The sequence below is a fragment of the Euleptes europaea genome, chromosome 1, assembly GCF_029931775.1.
Source record: "Euleptes europaea isolate rEulEur1 chromosome 1, rEulEur1.hap1, whole genome shotgun sequence".
Classification (NCBI taxonomy): domain Eukaryota; kingdom Metazoa; phylum Chordata; class Lepidosauria; order Squamata; family Sphaerodactylidae; genus Euleptes; species Euleptes europaea.
In genome coordinates, this window is record NC_079312.1 from 28,817,937 (window position 1) to 28,836,039 (window position 18,103).

General features: G+C 45.1%; 1 protein-coding gene across 1 annotated transcript; it reads left to right on the forward strand.

The window, feature by feature from the left end:
* Window positions 1-4,757: 4,757 nt before the first annotated feature.
* LOC130474704 (zinc finger protein 37-like) lies at window positions 4,758-17,084 on the forward strand. The gene is made up of 4 exons (XM_056846405.1): window positions 4,758-4,781; window positions 7,502-7,628; window positions 12,712-12,822; window positions 15,757-17,084. The coding sequence occupies exons 1-4, from the start codon at window positions 4,758-4,760 to the stop codon at window positions 17,082-17,084; spliced, it is 1,590 nt and encodes a 529-aa protein (XP_056702383.1).
* The last annotated feature ends 1,019 nt before the right edge of the window (window positions 17,085-18,103 follow it).

An 18,103-nucleotide genomic window follows, 5' to 3' on the forward strand; every position in this document is an offset into this window, starting at 1 on the left:
AAACTGACTGACTCTCAAGCTCCCCTAAGCAGGAAAATCCATAATAACACAGTACCACAGAAAGAGAGGCAAGGGAGGTCATAAGAGCTAACATGTTTGACTGAGACCACCTGCCATTCTTTTTATCCCGCCCCGGCAGGGCTCAAATTGTGGCCCAGGTCGCCAATAACCACGACAAGACCCCAGACAAAGGAACTCATTGAAAGTATTCCTGAGATCTGTGTATTACGTACACACGCATCATAAATATTTATTTTGATATCTATACCCAACTTTTTCTTCCAAAATGGGGACCCAAAGCCGCTTACAACCTCCATTTTACGCTTGTATAAATAAAGTGGCATTGTTCAGAGGGCTGGTTTTGATATCCTGGTTTGTTTGATGTTTTTTACTTGTGGATATGGGGGCATTTGATGATAATTTGCATAGTTGATGGGCGTTAGTGGATTTAAAAACCACTGTTCCCACTACTACCTCACAGAAGCACATGAAGGAGACACGGCCTTGAATCCCTCTCTTTCCTGGATCAATGGGCCAAGTCTTCTCCAAGGCCAACCTCATCTCAGACATTTTCTCAAGTGACATAAGAACATAAGGAAGGTCATGATGGATCAGACCAAGGCCCATCAAGTCCAGCAGTCTGTTCACACAGTGGCCAACCAGGTGCCTCTAGGAAGCCCCCAAACAAGACGACTGCAGCATCATTATCCTGCCTGTGTTCCAGAGCACCCAATATAATAGAGATGCTCCTCGGATCCTGGAGAGAATAGGTATGCATCATGACTAGTAGCCATATTAACTAGTAGCCATGGATAGCCATATCCCTCCATGAACATGTCCACTCCCCTTCTAAAGCCTTCCAAGTTGGCAGCCATTACCACATCCTGGGGCAGGGAGTTCCACCATTTATGCATTTTGTGAAGAAATACTTCCTTTTAAGAAGAAGAAGAGTTGGTTTTTATACATCAACTTTCTCTACCACTTAAGGAAGAGTCAAACCAGCTTACAATCTTCTTCCCTCCCCCTCCCCACAACAGACAACCTATGAGGTAGGTGAGGCTGAGAGTGTGACTAGCCCAAGGTCACCCAGCTGGCTTCATATGTAGGAGTGGGGAAACAAATCCAGTTCACCAGATTAGCCTCCACCGCTTATGGGGAATCAAACCTGGTTCTCTAGATCAGAGTCCACCTCTCCAAACCACTGCCCGTAACCACTACACCATGCTGGCTCTGCTCTATTAGTTCTGCTCTATTACAGCAGTACTGTGCTGTTTATAAGGGGGCCACATTGGAAGGAAACCAAGATACCCAGGAGACCAATTTAGGCATTTCCCGGAGACTGTCTTCCCAGTTCCTTCTCCTTCCAAATGGGTAGCCGTGTTAGTCTGTAACACAAAGTTAGCAGGAGTACAGTGGCAACTTAAAATTTCAGCTGGAATACCTTAGCTCAGTGTTTAAGGTGCCATGTGATTCCTGTTTAATTTTAATTGCAGTTAGAACTTTTTGGCTCTCTCTCTGCTTCTAGGAGACACCTGTTCCAGAACTGCCAGCTCTTCATCCCCAGTACACACCTGGTCCCTCCCCTTCGCTGGAGAGATGTCATCCTCTCCAGATTCTGATGGGTACCTCAGTCAAGACTGCAGGGAGATTCCCACCTCTCGATCTCCTAACAATTCTTCCATCAACCAGCCATTCTGGACTATTAGCCTGCAATTCACCTCACAAAGGGGATGGCCAGCCAGCATCCCAACCCTGAACAGGCCTTCCTTTGTCATTTGTGAAAAGACATATGCCTCTGTTTGCATATACCTGTAAAAAACCTTATTGCAGGAACAAAGAATTGACCAATGAATTAAACTGCCCCTTAACATATTTTGTCTTATTCAAAATCAGCCTGCTTTTCAATACATGTTTTGGAGTAAAATGGAAATTCTAAGCCATGTTAAGAAGGCATTATGGAAGAGAAGGTTACAAAGGAATTTAAAAGTTTCTTCTTTTTTGACATTGCGTGGTAGGGGGAGGAGACAAGTGTGTCAATCAATAGTTATACTGAATTTGTAGTCATGCTGGAATTTGCCAGGCAATCTGGTCTTTGGGCCAGCATCATCTCTGGCTGACTTGAGAACTCATTGTCGTGATCTTTGTACACGTCAATCCTGTATTTTTTAGGAAAGAGGGGTTGAAAGGAAATTTGAATACACGTATGAGTAAATTCAAGCAACATTTGACCATCTGCTTTTCTGGGATGTTAAGAAATGTCTGTTTCGAAGGCCACCTTTCGGAAATTTTCTCTGCGGGGAAGAATATCTGAGCAGGTTGGTGTGGATCTCTATGCCACTTCATTGCGAACCCCCTTGTTTTCACAACCCAACACGTGCACAGTCCTCATTTTAAAAACCGCAGAAGGTCAAGTTTCAGGAACGGCAGGAGTGCTTAATTTCTATATAAAAAAAGATCATGCCCGAACTCACATTCTCTGTAAGGACTCACCATTACGTTGTACTAAGAAACGCACCCCTGAAAATCCTCCCCACAGCTCCAGCCGGGGCTTTATTCAGTAGTCCTCTCTGCTCAGGGATTAAGGCTTTGAGGGTTTTGCTTCCTTGGCTTTCCCCCTTTTGAGATCATGAGGACTGGAAACCCAATTCAGACTGGTGGCCGCTAGAGGTTCCTCCCCTCCCCGCCTCCCCCTGGAAGCCAGTGGAGGTGTTCAGGTCGCTGCTGCTCCTTCCTTCTTTTCTGGGTATTTTTTTTGGGGGGGGGGGCGTCTGGACTACACAACCCTACCGTCTTGACCCCCAACTGCCGGGGGGGGAGGGAGATCTGTGTTGGAGAGACCCCCAGGAGCCGGCTTCTTACTTTGGCCGGCCAAAGTGAAGACTTTTTCCAAGCGCATCAGCTGAACCCTGCAGGTGAGTCGGTTACACTGCCGGGGGTGGATGGTGGTGGGGGCTCCGGGTCCCCCTCTGTACAACCCTGGAAGGCTTCCTTTTCCTTTTATCCCTTAGAAGCTCCTTGATCCATTGATCTTGAGCAGCATATATCTAGTGTTGGAGGGATATAAGGACTGAAACAAATCTTGCCACTGACAATGTAGCCTTGGGGTCCCTATCGCTTAGTAAAAAAGGCATTATGTCAGTCACAGAGGCTTTGGATTTGTATATTAATATATACAAATATATTAACATAGGGGAAATATAGTGCGATCGAAGTTCCTCGTAAAAGCGGCATTCCCAAAAGGGCAGGGGCTAATGAGTCAATAGAGCCAGAAGAGCAAGGGCAGATCCTGTCTGAGTGTGGTATATTCAGAATTCTGCCCTGCGTTACCATAGAAGGATACTGGAAGGCTTCCAGGGAAACGATGCAGTCACAGGGGAAGCAGTACCTGAAGAAGAGAGCTGTGGGTCACGAAAGCTCACACCCTGCCAGAACTTTTGTTAGTCTTTAAGGTGCCGCTGGGCTCTTGCTCTTTTCTACTGCATAAGGGAAGGAGTAAGGGATCCTTGCGGTTTCCTCCATACCTTATCTTTGTGTGTGTGTGTGTGTGTGTGTGTAAAGTGCCGTCAAGTCGCAGCCGACTTATGGCGACCCCTTTTGGGGTGTTCATGGCAAGAGACTAACAGAGGTGGTTTGCCATCTTTAGGAACGCTGAAACAGGAGGGAAAGAAAGAAGTTACCTTTGCATGCAAAGACTGGATCCAGCGTGCAAAGTACAGCCTTCCGCTCATTTAGATTGAGATCTATGGGATTAAAATATCTAAATGACAATCAGAATACAAGTGGGGGTGGGTAGCTTCACTATAAATGAAAATAGACCCCTGAACATGCTGAGAAGGTGTCCTTTTGCCGGTTCAACAATGTGTGATGGAAAGGCCAGATCGTTTTCATCTGGAATTCAAGAGGTTCTTTGCCCAGATTAGGAAATAATAGCCATTCTACCCCTTGTCTCCCTCTCCCTTATTGATCATATAAAAGGTCATGTATGAAATTATATGTGTGTGTAAAGTGCCGTCAAGTCGCAGCCGACTTATGGCGACCCCTTTTTTGGGGTTTCCTTCCAAGAGACTAACAGAGGTGGTTTGCCAGTGCCTTCCTCTGCACAGCAACCCTGGTATTCCTTGGTGGTCTCCCATCCAAATACTAACCAGGGCTGACCCTGCCTAGCTTCTGAGATCTGACAAGATCAGGCTAGCCAGGGCATGATATTATATACCTACAAGTAATTTAAAATGTGTATAGGTATTGGACGGCTGTAGTCTCCTTTGTCAGTGGAGCTGCTAACTGTTATAACGAATCAGGATTATCCTTCCCTTTGCTATTTCTTCAGATATTTTTACCCCTCTTTTCTCCCCAATGAGGGCCCAAAGGGGCTTGTGGCGTTGGTTCTCTCTTCCTCCATTTTACCTCACAATAACAACCCTGTGTGTGCGGTAGGTTGCCTGACTGGCCCAAGGTCACCCAGCAGACTTAGACGGCAGAATGGGGATTTGAACCTGGGTCTCCCAGATCCTAGCCTGACTCACTCGCCGCTATACCACACTACTCAAACTATTATCCCAAATCCCCAAACCAAAAGATCAGAGATTGGGTAGCGGTGAAGTGGGTGGTTTGAATTATCTACATTTTTAAAATTATTATCTTTACTCTGGGTGCCAAATAATATTCTTTAAGGTGCTACTGGACTCTTGCTCTTTTCTACATATAGTATTCTGTTTCTCCAGATCATCTGCAATTAATCCCAGACTCCAAGGAGGAACATGGCCGCTGAAGAGCAAGAGCAGGTACAGCAGTGTTTGGCCAGCCTGGAAGAGGAAGTTCAAGGTTTATGGGTTTTGCCTTGGGCTGAGAAAGGAGGGGGTAGATAGACTATCAAGGAGTCTCTGTCTGATCTTGATCTGTCTGTATTGCAGCCATAGGACTGAGAATGGCCCCCATTGCCATGTGAGCTTGCAGGCAGGTTTACGGATCAGACCAAAGATCTATCTAATCTAGCATCTTGTTCCTACAGTGACCATGTGCCTAGAAGGCTTAAAAGCAAGACAGGAAGGACAATGCTTCCCACGGTAGCAACTGGTATTCCAAGGTATACTACCTCTGAAAATGGAGGTTCCATTTAAACATGGTTAATAGCTCATGAGCCCCATGGCGCAGAGTGGTAAGCTGCAGTACTGCAGTCCAAGCTCTGCTTTGTGGAGACGAGACGGCCATAAACATCATTCTAAACGGAAAAAAATAAAATATACAACATTTTTAATACGCCAACATATTAAATAACAGCCCCATGGCGCAGAGTGGTAACCTGCAGTACTGCAGTCCAAATCTACTCACGACCTGAGTTCGATCCCGACGGAAGTTGGTTTCAGGTAGCCGGCTCGAGGTCGACTCAGCCTTCCATCCTTTCGAGGTCGGTAAAATGAATACCCAGCTTGCTGGGGGTAAAGGGAAGATGACTGGGGAAGGCACTGGCAAACCACCCCGCAAACAAAGTCTGCCTAGGAAACGTCGGGATGTGACGTCACCCCATGGGTCAGGAATGACCCGGTGCTTGCACAGGGGACCTTTACCTTTAGTAGCTTTTGACAGACCTCCATGAATTTATCTACTCCCTTTGTACCACTATCAGCACATTTTATTTCTTTATTTCACATTCCCCACCTTTCTTCCCAATGGGGACCCGAAGCATCTTACATTGTTCTCCTCATAAATATCCCTGTCAGGTAGGTTAGGCTGAGAGTGTTTTGCAGCCGTCAATTCCTTAAATTCCGTACACGGTGCATAAAGAAAGCCTTCCTTTTGTCTCAACTGAATCACCTGACCATCAGTTTGAGGCCTGGAAGTTGTGCTGACGCAAATAATTGACACTGTTCGAGTTCTCAGACAAGCCCCTGCTAGGTACTGGGGCCAAGGATCGAGCGCCTCATGAGCCGGGCCTTCGCTGAGAATGTAAAAAGGGTAAAAGGCTGGGTGGGATTCTAATGCAAAAAGAAGAAAGGCCACCGCAGATATGCTACGATTCCACTGCTATCTACCCTAATCCTGGCTAGTAAATGTGCCGCACGTGGGCAACGTTTTACACAAGCAGTTAATGAAGCAAAAAGAGGCTTGTGTCAGTTGACTTCGCAGTTGCAACCTGAGCTGAGCGGGCAATTCCAAATTTATGGCAGAGCAAACGGAGGCCAAAGAGTCCTGCCTTCCCCAAACTACAAATGTTTAACATTTAGCTATTAATCATATGCTCTTATTAATACATTCATAGTTACAAAATTGTATAATTCAGAAAACAAAAAATACCCTTTTGACCCTCCACCCACCTTAAAAAGTGACCCATCACTAGACTTCCGAAGATTGATACTCTTTTGTATTTTCTTTTTATTTCTTATTTTTCTTTTTTTATTATTATTATTATTGTATTTGTTTGTTTTGTTTAATGTTATAAAAATAAAAATATATATAAAAACAACAACAACATTTAGCTATTCAGCAGCCAGTATAGTCATTCAGAGAATGCTGTGGTCAAACTTTTCCTGGCTTATATTGCCGAAGGCTTTCACGGTCAGAGTTCATTGGTTCTTGTAGGTTATCCGGGCTGTGTAACCGTGGTCTTGGAATTGTCTTTCCTGACGTTTCGCCAGCAACTGTGGCAGGCATCTTCAGAGTAGTAGATGCCTGCCACAGTTGCTGGCGAAACGTCAGGAAAGACAATTCCAAGACCACGGTTACACAGCCCGGATAACCTACAAGAACCAATTTTCCTGGCTTCTTCTGTTCCAAGCTGGGGGATGATGTTGGGGAGGGTTGCGCGTTTGAATATAACTAGAAATATTTGCAGCCAAATCACACTGTAGTTTATTTAACGGGGGGGGGGTGTAATCTTTCAATCAAATTTTTTAAAAGAAGCTGAACTTTTCTTTTCTGGCTGTCTGTGTTGGCTTCTGTTAACAAAACACAAGTAAAAAGGTTAAATGAGAGCCTGAGATAACGATAATTGAAGTGTACTAGGCCCACCCAGCTTTGCTGAGGGAGGGGCAGGGTATACATTGAATAAAATAAAACAACTAGTTAGGCTGAGCCCCTCCCTAATTCCACCTCTGGGTGAAAGAAAGAGGGAGTGCTGTGGAATATATATATATATGAAGAAACGTTTTGCCCTTATGGACCAAATAATATTGAGGATTTTTGCTATTTTATGTTTTTTGACCTGCAGTACAGATTTCTTAGGGAAGCATTTGTGGATGAGGGTCGTTTTTAGAACCACAATTGATTTGTAACACATAAAGTTCCTTTATATGTGCTTTGTGCTGCTGGGATTCATTCTTAATTTACTCAAACCCAAGGTGCTAAATTGAGGAGATGATGAACTGATCTGAATGCTTCTTTCTCTATTTTGTAAGGCCATATCACTGTATACAATAAACTGAGAAGGAGGATCTTGAATGTGGGGTTTTTGTTCCTCTGAACCTGAGCACACATTGACGGGGGAGGGTCACTCTTCCTGCTTTAGGATCCTGCAATCTTTGAAGAGGTCTCAGTGAGCGTCATTGAAGAAATGGAGTTCCCTTTGGATCCTTCTCTGCTTGCTCTCTCGGGAAAAGACGTGCAGCAGTATTGCACCATGCTGTCCTTGATGGGTAAGAGGCAGAACTTAACATATTCGCTCCCTTAATGGATAAAAAGATATAAGCCCCCGTATCACCACCTTCCAAAGCAGCCTACCAGAAAAGCAAATAATAGCTGTTAAAAACAATGAAACATAATTGCAACGACCTATTGTCAGAGTAGCAGGCATTTTGGGCATGGAGCGTGTGGGGGAGGTAGGTGTGAGTTTCCTGCATTGTGCAGGGGGTTGGACTAGATGACCCTGGTGACCCCTTCCAACTCTATGATTCTATGATTACCGGACAGGTTTGGTATATGTCTTTTTCTTTAACCCACTAATAGTGTGGCCAAACTATCATACTTTGGTCACTTCATGAGAAGACAAGTCTCACTGGAAAATACAATAACGCTAGGAAACGCTGAAGGCAGCAGGAAATGAGGAAGACCCAGCATGTAGGGTTGCCAACCTCCAGGTACTAGCTGGAGATCTCCTTCTATTACAACTGATCTCTAGCCAATAGAATCAGTTCACCTGGAGAAAATGGCTGCTTTGGCAATTGGACTCTATGGCATTGAAGTCCCTCCCCAAACCCTGCCCTCCTCAGGCTCCACCCCCAAAACCTCCTACCGGTGTTGAAGAGGGACCTAGCAATCCTACCAGCATGAGATGGATTGTCTCAGTCAAGGAAGCCACGGCCCTCAGGTTGCCAGACCTGTGCAAGGCTGTTGATGATAGGGCACTTTGGAGGTCATTAATTCATGGGGTCAGGAGCAACTTGACAGCACATCTCTCACACACACATACAGCAGAGTGGGGAGCCCAGTTTTGATTTGCTAAACTTCCTCACCTTTTCCCACAAGAGTCAGGGACTTGTGTGGCTATAATAACTGAGGTTACAGAGACACTAGTAAAATCCGATCATAGGTCTAGCATCTTTTCGTCTCCCACCAGTCCCTGTGAGGTGCGCTAGGCCAAATGACTTGCCTGCAGCTACACAGTGAGTTTCTTGTACATCCACGGCCCTCACATCTAGTGGTCCAGCAGGGAGGAGGGGATCCTGTAGGGGTGTGGGTAACCAAAAGGAGCCTATGTGGAGTTGTAAGGAGGGAGAGGATCCTGAGACAGGTGGCGCCTTCCTCCCCACTAATAGTCAAAGAAAGGAAGCCACACCAAAAAAAAAGCCATCACCGTTCACTGTAAAAAGACAGAAAGTCTGAAACAACAGATCAAAACAGAATCGATTAATAAGTTTGGGTCTAAATGTACATGTATCTCATCATTGTAAAATGATGCGGTGGTGCATCAATACATTATGAATTTCTACTCTTGCTCAGTATATATTTTGTGCCTGATATGCGGTTATTGATCTCGTTTTGATCTGTTGTTGTTTACCATGACATCCTTTCCACTGTGATACTAACTGAACGGTTTTGTGGCTTCCTTTCTTTGACTGCCGGTTTGGATGTTTCCTTTGCGTATGCTTGTATCTTCCTCACCACACTGGATGGATCAAATGCTCCCTGGGAGAGGATGCTTGCAAACATAGGTAGGATTTAGAGGTTTATATCCCCACTGCCATGACATCCTAACCCACTGTGGGAAGAAGGGAAGACTTGGAGCTGCTTTGTTCTAATGATGCTACCTGGTGCCTGGTTATCAAAGGGGATCCAAAATACCTGTTCACAGTGATAACATTGGATCAGTTAGGGCAATTAGTCCACAAACCCTTGCACATGACAGCAGGCTACACACCCAGACCAGTGCAAGAGGATCGCCACATGCTTTCTTTCAGGAAAGTGATACTAACAGACGAAGAGAGATACACGGTTGGAGAAAACCATACGTAATTGCAGTGCACAATCACCATGTGATAAAGAGGCAGATTTCTGTTCTGTGGAACAGTGTGGCCCTACACACTATATAGGGTTGCCAACCTCCAGGTACTAGCTGGAGATCTCCTGCTATTACAACTGATCTCCAGCTGAGAGATCAGTTCACCTATCAGGATAGGATTATAGTGAAGCCATCATGGTGTACTGGCTTGGTGACCACAATGGCTCACCCACAAAAATATCTGCAGTCAGAGGCTGTTTCAGCAAGTAGTGTCAAGTGGACTGGCATTTGTGGCTGTAAGAGCCAGCCTGGTGTAGTGGTTAAGAGCGGGAGCAGTGGACTCTGATCTGGAGAATGGGGTTCGATTCCCCACCCCTCCACATGAGCGGCGGATGCTAATTTGGTGAACCAGGTTGGTTTCCCCACCCCTACACATGAAGCCAGCTGGGTGATCTTGAACTAGTCACATCTCTCTTAGAGCTCTCTCAGCCCCACCTACCTAGAATCATAGAGTTGGAAGGGACCACCAGGGTCATCAAGTCCAACCCCCTGCACAATGCAAGAAATTCACAACTACCTCCCCCCCACACATCTAGTGACCAGAAGATGGCCAAGACGCCCTCCCTCTTATCATCTGCCTAAGGTCACAGAATCAGCATTGCTGACAGATGGCCATCTAACCTCTTCTTAAAAACCTCCAGGGAAGGAGAGCTTATCACCTCCCGAGGAACCCTGTTCCACTGAGGAACCGCTCTAACTGTTAGAAAATTCTTCCTAATGTCTAGATGGAAACTCTTTTGATTTAATTCCTTTTTTTATATAAATTTTTAAAATTGTTTTCTAATGTAATCACATATATTTCCATCATTCATTTAATATAATTATACAATACATATTATGTATATCTAATCAATATAAATGTTCTATCTATTCAACTCCCCCTCTCCCCTCCTCTATCCATTTAATTATCTTTATTCTTCCCTTTGTATCTAACTTCTAATTAATTATAGTAATGTATTTATACATTTAATTACTTATCCCATCTAGACTTTAACATTAGTATTACTTTTACTTTAGTCAATTGAATTAGATCAAAGCATATCCTTTAACATACCCCAAGTTAAATTCATTAACACAGTATGTTATCCATGCCTCCCATTCTCCCACAAATTCTGCATTTTCCTTTTGATTTATTAATGCAGTGAATTTGGCCATTTCTGCTAGTTCCAACATTTTATTAATCCAGTCAGTCTTATCCAGTATCTCAGGTAGTTTCCATTTTGCTGCATAAACCAGTCTTGCAGCAGTGGTGGCATATATCAAAAAAGTTCTCTGAGTTATGATAGAGTCTGGTATAATACTTAACAACATCATTTCCGGTGTTTTAGGGATATTTTGTTGTAATATCAATCGTAATTCATTATAAATCATATCCCAAAAGTTTTGGCTTTTTCGCAGAGCCGCCAAGCATGATGAAAGGAACCAATCTCATTTTGACATTTCCAACAGTTTAGTGACATTGGTTTATTCATCTTAGCTAATTTTTTAGGAGTCAAATACCACCTGTAGATCATCTTGTAAATATTTTCTCTTAACGGTTGTGAAAGTATATTTTTCATGTCTTTTGACCAGTCTTTCCCATCTATTCAAAGGAATATTGTATCCCAAAGTCTTTTGATTTAATTTCAACCCATTGGTTCTGGTCCGACCTTCTTGGGCAACAGAAAACAACTCGGCACCATCCTCTATATGACAGCCCCTCAAGTACTTGAATACAGTTATCATATCCCCTCTCAGTCTTCTCCTCTTCAGGCTAAACATACCCAGCTCCTTCAACCTTTCCTCGTAGGACTTGGTCTCCAGACCCCTCACCATCTTTGTTGCCCTCCTCTGGACACGTTCCAGCTTGTCTACATCTTTCTTAAATTGCAGTGCCCAAAACTGAACACAATACTCTAGTTGAGGTCTAACCAGAGTGGAGTAAAGCGATACCATCACTTTGCGTGATCTGAACACTATACTACTGTTGATGCAGCCCAAGACTGCATTTGCCTTTTTAGCTACTGCATCACACTGCTGACTCATGTTCAGTGTTTGGTCTACTAAGACCCCAAGATCCTTTTCACACACACTACTGCTCAGACAAGTCTCCCCCATCCTATAATTATGCATTTGATTTTTCCTACCAAAAGGCAGAACTTTACATTTGTCTTTGTTGAAGTGCATTTTATTAGTTCTATCCCACTTCTCCAGCCTGTCAAGATCATCCTGCATCTTGGCTCTGTCTTCTACCATATTTGCTACCCCTCCCAATTTAGTATCATCTGCAAATTTAATAAGCATCCCCTCTATTCCTTCATCCAAATCATTTATAAAGATGTTGAACAACACAGGGCCCAGCACAGATCCCTGAGGAACTCCACTAGTCACTTCTCTCCAAGTGGATGAGGAACCATTAACTAGCACTCTTTGGGTATGATCTGTCAACCAGTTGCAGATCCACCTAACAATAATAGGATCTAACTCACATTTTCCCAATTTGTCAACTAGAATACTATGTGGAACCTTATCAAAAGCCTTACTGAAATCTAGATAAACTATGACTACAACATTCCCCTGATCCAGGGTGTCTGTTGTGGGGAGGGGAAGGGAAGGAGATTGTAAGCCGGTTTCATTCTTCCTTAAGTGGTAGAGAAAGTTGTCATATAAAAACCAACTCTTCGAAGAAGAAGGGTCAGTGAGCTTTTTTCTCCTATCTTCCAAGAGCAAACATGCATTTTACAACCACAGCTACGTTTGTGGGGACTCCGTTGAATGTATGTGTATGGTGCACATGTTTGCAAACACGTGTTCACAGATCACATCCAAGTGGAGTCCTGTGTACACTTAAAGATGTGCATCAGCCCATAGTGTTTTTTCGAGCATTGGCTTGGTGACCACAATGCCTCACCCACAAAAATATCTGCAGTCAGAGGCTGTTTCAGCAAGTAGTGTCTAGTGGACTGGCATATGTGGCTGTAAGAGCCAGCCTGGTGTGGTGGTTAAACTAACAGAAGCTGCCATTTCACTCAGAGTGCAGTCCTAAGGATACTTGAATAAAACTGGTCTTGCTTTTGAGTAGACCTGTTAGGGATTCCTCCCTTAGTTGATGGGCCTAACTTTGCTGTACTGTTGAATTCCCCTTTAATTGATCGTGCTCGTCATTTTTTGCCTTGTTCTTTCAAGTTTAGTTTTTGAGCTTGGCTTCCTTCCCCCACCCCTCTTGCTCTTTGGCTGGACAGAATTTCAGAACATCAAGCCTGCAATGTTCTTGAAAACACAGCAAGGCGAGATGCCGCTCTCGCTGGTCACAGTTGTAGAAGAATATGAGGTTGGACCATGGTCGTATGAAGGTGAGGAGTTATCCTTCAAAGCAAACCGGTAAAGTAGGTAATTTTAGTCCCATTTTACAGATGAAAATGTGAGATCCAGAGGTGGAGGTCATTTAGTGTTTACTCTCTTTCTCACTCTGATCTGGAGAACCGGGTTTGATTCCCCACTCCTCCACATGAGTGGTGGATGTTAATCTGGTGAACTGGATTTGTTTCCCCACTCCTCCACATGAAGCCAGCTGGGTGACCTTGGACTAGTCACAGCTCTCTTAGAGCTTTCTCAGCCCCACCTGCCTCACAGGGTGTCTGTTGTGGGGAAAGGAAGGTGATTGTAAGCTGGTTTGATTCTTCCTTCAGTGGTAGAGAAAGTCAGCATATAAAAACCAATCCTTCTTTTTTCTTAATCCTTATGTGGGGCGGGGTTCTGTGTCTTTTAGGTTGAGGGAGCCTCTGGGGCTTTCTTGCTTATTTAATTTTCTCATTTTATGTGTACAGAGTTATAAATGGCAATTGGATGGGCTGCAAAAATCTACTTAATTGAATGAAAGTTTTATGGACGGGTTCAACTAGAAAGGGCCTTGTTGATAGGAAAGGTGGGGGAGAAGTGGGGGAATTAAAGGGGGATAAAAATACATACGATAAGCTGCTTAAAACTAATGTTATTGGTTGGCATGTATATAGTAAAATGCTTGAAATGTCATTCATAAAAGAGGTGGAGATAACTAAGCCTCCCTGCTGTGAAAACAGTCAAATAGTACCAAAAAAAAAAAACCCTTCTGCCCAGGACTGGGCCACTTCCTAATGCTGGTGGGAGGGCACATTTGAATTTTTTTTTCAAGCCCCAAAAACTTCCTGCAAGTGGAAAGATAGAAGTCAGGAAGAGGACTAGATGTGAACCCATTTCCATTATGTGCTTGATTACCATGTGTAGGGAGAATTATTCAGATTCTCCACCTGTATTTTCAAATGGTATAGTTCTAGTCAGGAGGACTGATTTACATTTTTAATGTTTGAATTTGCTGGGATTTTGCAATGGAGCAAGATTTTCTTTCAACATCACCAAGCCCAAGGGTCTCTCCCCCAGAAGATGGGCCTTATAGGAAGGAGTTCCTAAAACTCTGAGAGCCAGTGTGGTGTACTGGTTAAGAGTTAAGGACTCTAATCTGGAGAACCAGGTTTGATTCCCCACTCCTACACATGAAGCCTGCTGGGTGACCTTGAGCCAGTCACAGTTCTCTCCGAACTCTCTCAGCCTCACCTACCTCACAAGGTGCCAGTTGTGGGGAGAGGAAGGGAAGGGAATTGTAAGCCGGTTTGAGACTCCTTAAAGGTAGAGAAAATTGGGGAATAAAAAGTGGCAGGCAATGGCAAAACCACCTCCGAACATCTGTTGACTTGAAAACTCAACAGCGGTGTAATAATTTCTACCACCAAAACTTTGATGTAACATTCAGGCCAAAATTTTGAGTATTTATTGAAATGAGGACCCTTCCTTATCTTCAGTTTTTTTAAAATACCCCTGGTCTATCCCAAATTTTCACCATTATAGTTTTCTCCCTTAAAAAAAAAACCACTTCAGTGATTTGCTTCTTGTTTGATGGCACTATTTTCTAGAAAGCATCCCTAAATGACTGGGATTGTTAAATAGATGTTGTTAATATATTTCAAACATCTTAATATTTAGCATTTTTTTAAAATCCATTAGTTCTAACAATAGCGGGTTATCAATGAAAAGAACCTGCCCAAGGATATCGTCGCTTCGTTTATGTTAGAGATTTTTCCAGAAAAATGCTGCCTGTTATTTTAATAATATTGTCTTATGCTAGTTTAATTCCTACTCTCCACAAAATATTCCTGTGAGGCACAGTAAAACCATAATGAATAAATTTTAAACCAAAAAAATCACCCCAGAATTGTTATTTAAACATAATACAAAGACTAGGCACTGGGAAACCACCCCGTAAACAAAGTCTGCCTAGAAAATGTCAGGATGTGACATCACCCCATGGGTCAAGAATGACCCGGTGCTTGCACAGGGGACCTTTACCTTTATAAAACCGCAGTATACAAATTATTACTATTATTATTATTATTTCTGTGACTCCCATAGCGTTCCCAAATCTGGAGAAAATTGTCCTCACACCTCTCCCTTTCATAGAGGCCTATGTGTAGAAATGGGCAGCTGGACCTTTTCCTGACATGAAGGTGAATAATGTAATTTTCCTTGATAAATAACATCTCATTATTTTTCTCCGGGCATTTAGCAAACCTAGGCACCCATCAACTGTTATGCTCCAGTATATAATCTAACCATAAAAACAAAACAAGACAGCTGCCATTAAAACCAACGGAACAGAGCTAAGACCAAAATCCATTTTCTAAGAGGAACAAGGGGGGGGGGGGAACAGGTCTTCACTTTCAGTCCTGTCCCCCCCCCAAAAAAAAATATCTGCTGCCTGAAACTAAAAACAGGCACCTAACTAGCAGCAAAGAAAGCAAACCAAGCCTTGTGCAAACTTTGGGCCAAAGATGGAAGGGCCGTGGCTCAGTGATAGAGCATCTGCTTGGCATGCAGAAGGTCCCAGGTTCAATCCCTGACATCGCCAGTTAACGGGACTAGGCAAGGAGGTGATGTGAAAGACCTCTGCCTGAGACCCTAGAGAGAAGAAGAAGGGTTGTTTTGGGAGGGGCTGTGGCTCAGTGATAGAGCCTCTGTTTGGCATGCAGAAGGTCCCGGGTTCAATCCCCAGCATCTCCAGTTAAAGGGACTAGGCAAGTAGGTGACATGAAAGACCTCTGCCTGAGAGCTGTTGCCGGTCTGAGTAGACAATACTGGCATTGATGGACCAAGGGTCTGATTCAGTATAAGGCAGCTTCATGTGTTCATGGACACCAAGCACCATTTTTTAAAGCAGTCTTTAACTTATGCCCACCTTCTCTTTGTTATCTGAGCAGGCAACGAGTCAGTGCCGTTCGACCTCCCGCAGCAAGGAGGCCCAGGGCCACAGGTGCGAATCCAGTATGACTTTGTGCGCCACTCGGAAGGAGGCATTCTCCAGGGAAACCCTTCCGGCTGTTTGACTCTTTCCAAGCCTGAACAGGGAACCGATCTGCAGACAAGCGAGAATGAGTCCGTGGCCTCTGGGGGAAATCTCAGTATGTGCTCTATGACACAGCTGGAGCATGGGCTGAGGGGAAATTCAAATACAGCTTTCCTGCAACAGGAAGGCTTTCGGCAGCCGAACGAGATGGATTTTACCGCAGAGCAAGGCTACGTAGGGCTGGCTCCTGAACAGAATAATACCCAAAACGTCAGTGAATCAGATCTGCTTCTAGGAAATGATTTGAGAACCGCAGGACTTTGTGATAATCATGGTGCTGGGGATGTCTCCATCCACCAAGAAGCCCACCAAGGGGAGAGAAATAATTCCTGCAACAGTCGTGGGGAAAGTGTGAGCGAGCGACCGTCTTCTGTGGTTCCAGAGAGTTCTCATGCCGGAGAGACGCTCTGTCCGTGTCCCAACTGTGGAAGAGTGCTCAGTCTGAATGAGTACCATGTTACCCACCCTGCCGGAGAGAAGTTGTACAACTGCTCCAGTTGTGGATATCTCTTCAGCTGCAACGCACCAGACAGTGCTGAATGCCACCAGGTAACTCTTACGGATGACTGGGAGAGACTCTTCTGCCGGCTGGACCTGAACCACCGTCCCAGTCCAACGGAGGAGGAAGCCAAGAAACGCTTCCACTGCCCCGACTGCGGGAAAGGCTTTGTCCACAAATCCAGCATCCCCAGGCACCAGAGGCTCCACCGAAAAGAAAACCTGTCCCAAAATTCAGGGCAGGAGAATAGCCGCAGCCCGGCCGGGAACCCGCTTGGCAGCCCCAAGGCCCAATCCGAAAAGAAACCCCTTTCCCGTCCCGACGGCGGGTCGCGCCCAGCCGGCAACAACAAGGACCGGTTTGCCGCTCTGTGCGAGGTGTGCGGGCAAAGCTTCTCTCTCGCCTCCAAGTTCCAGAAGCACCTGGCCGCCCACTCCGAAGAGAGGCCCTTTTGCTGCTGCCATTGCGGGAAAGCGTTCAGCGTCAAGTCCGTCCTGGTCAGGCACCTCCTGCTGCACCAGCCAGAGAAGCCCTTCCAGTGTCTCTACTGTGAGAAAGGCTACATCCAGAAGTGCCACCTGAACCGGCATTACCAGATGAATCACAGAATGGACGAAGGAAGTGAAGAAGGTGTCGTCTTAAGTGTCGGGCTACCTCAGGCAGACGTTGTCCCCTCTGTTTAATCTTCCTTGGGAGCAGCAGGCCCTTGGGAGTTGTCAAGAGTAACCACTTCCTCCTCCCCTTCTCCCTGCCTTCTCTAGCTCGGGGTTGGACTAGACTAGTGGGCTCAAGTGCCTTGAGCGGAGACTGCATCTGTCTTTCATTCCCCTGGTCTATGACACCATCTTTTCCCTCTTAACCTTTTTTTGGGGGGGAAGGGGGTCAGTTTCGGTGCCCTTCTTCCTTCCTCACTTGCTGTTTTGTCTGTTGGGGAAGAGCACAATGCAAGGGTCCATAAGTAGGGTTGCTAACCTCCAGGCTTGGAGTGGTGGACTCTGATCTGGAGAACCGGGTTCGATTCCCCACTCCTCCACATGAGCGGCGGAGGCTAATCTGGTGAAGTGGATTTGTTTCCCCACTCCTGCACACGAAGCCAGCTGGATGACCTTGGGCCAGACACAGCTCTCTTAGAGCTCTCTCGGCCCCACCTACGTTACAGGGTATGTGTTGTGGGGAGGGGGAAGGGAAGGCAATTGTAAGCCGGTGTGATTCTGCCTTAAGTGGTAGAGAAAGTCGACATATAAAAACCAGCTCTTCTTCTTCTTCTGGTACTAGCTGGAGATCTCCTGCTATTACAACTGATCTCCAGCCGATAGAGATCAGTTCACCTGGAGAAAATGGCCTCTTTGGCAATTGGATTCTATGGCATTGAAGTCCTTCTCTGCCCCAAAAACCTCCCGCCAGTGGCAAAGAGGGACCTGGCAACCCTATCCATAAGCTTCCCATTCACTTCCAGGTTGACCTGGAAATGGTTGGGAAGTGTGTCCGTCCATCTGTTGCTAAAAATGGTGCTAAATACCACAGCTAACTGGGCGCCACACCCTTAGGCCTCGGGCCCTAGCCAGTTGGAACTCAACCCAAGCAACACCAGAAGTTCCTTTTTAGACGAAGAAGATGTCTCACTGCAGTGGATGCTGCAGTTGTCCTAAGCCCAGTGAGGTTTAGTGGTGGGCTGCCAACACAAGCTTAGGAAATTCCTGCA

What these genes read in the sequence shown, in the direction of transcription:
- LOC130474704 (XM_056846405.1), top strand. Translation starts at nt 4,758, where the DNA reads ATGGCCGCTGAAGAGCAAGAGCAG. An exon ending in CCGCTGAAGAGCAAGAGCAG is followed by an intron (nt 4,782 to 7,501) that starts GTACAGCAGTGT and finishes TTCCTGCTTTAG; the next exon opens with GATCCTGCAATCTTTGAAGA. An exon ending in CACCATGCTGTCCTTGATGG is followed by an intron (nt 7,629 to 12,711) that starts GTAAGAGGCAGA and finishes TTGGCTGGACAG; the next exon opens with AATTTCAGAACATCAAGCCT.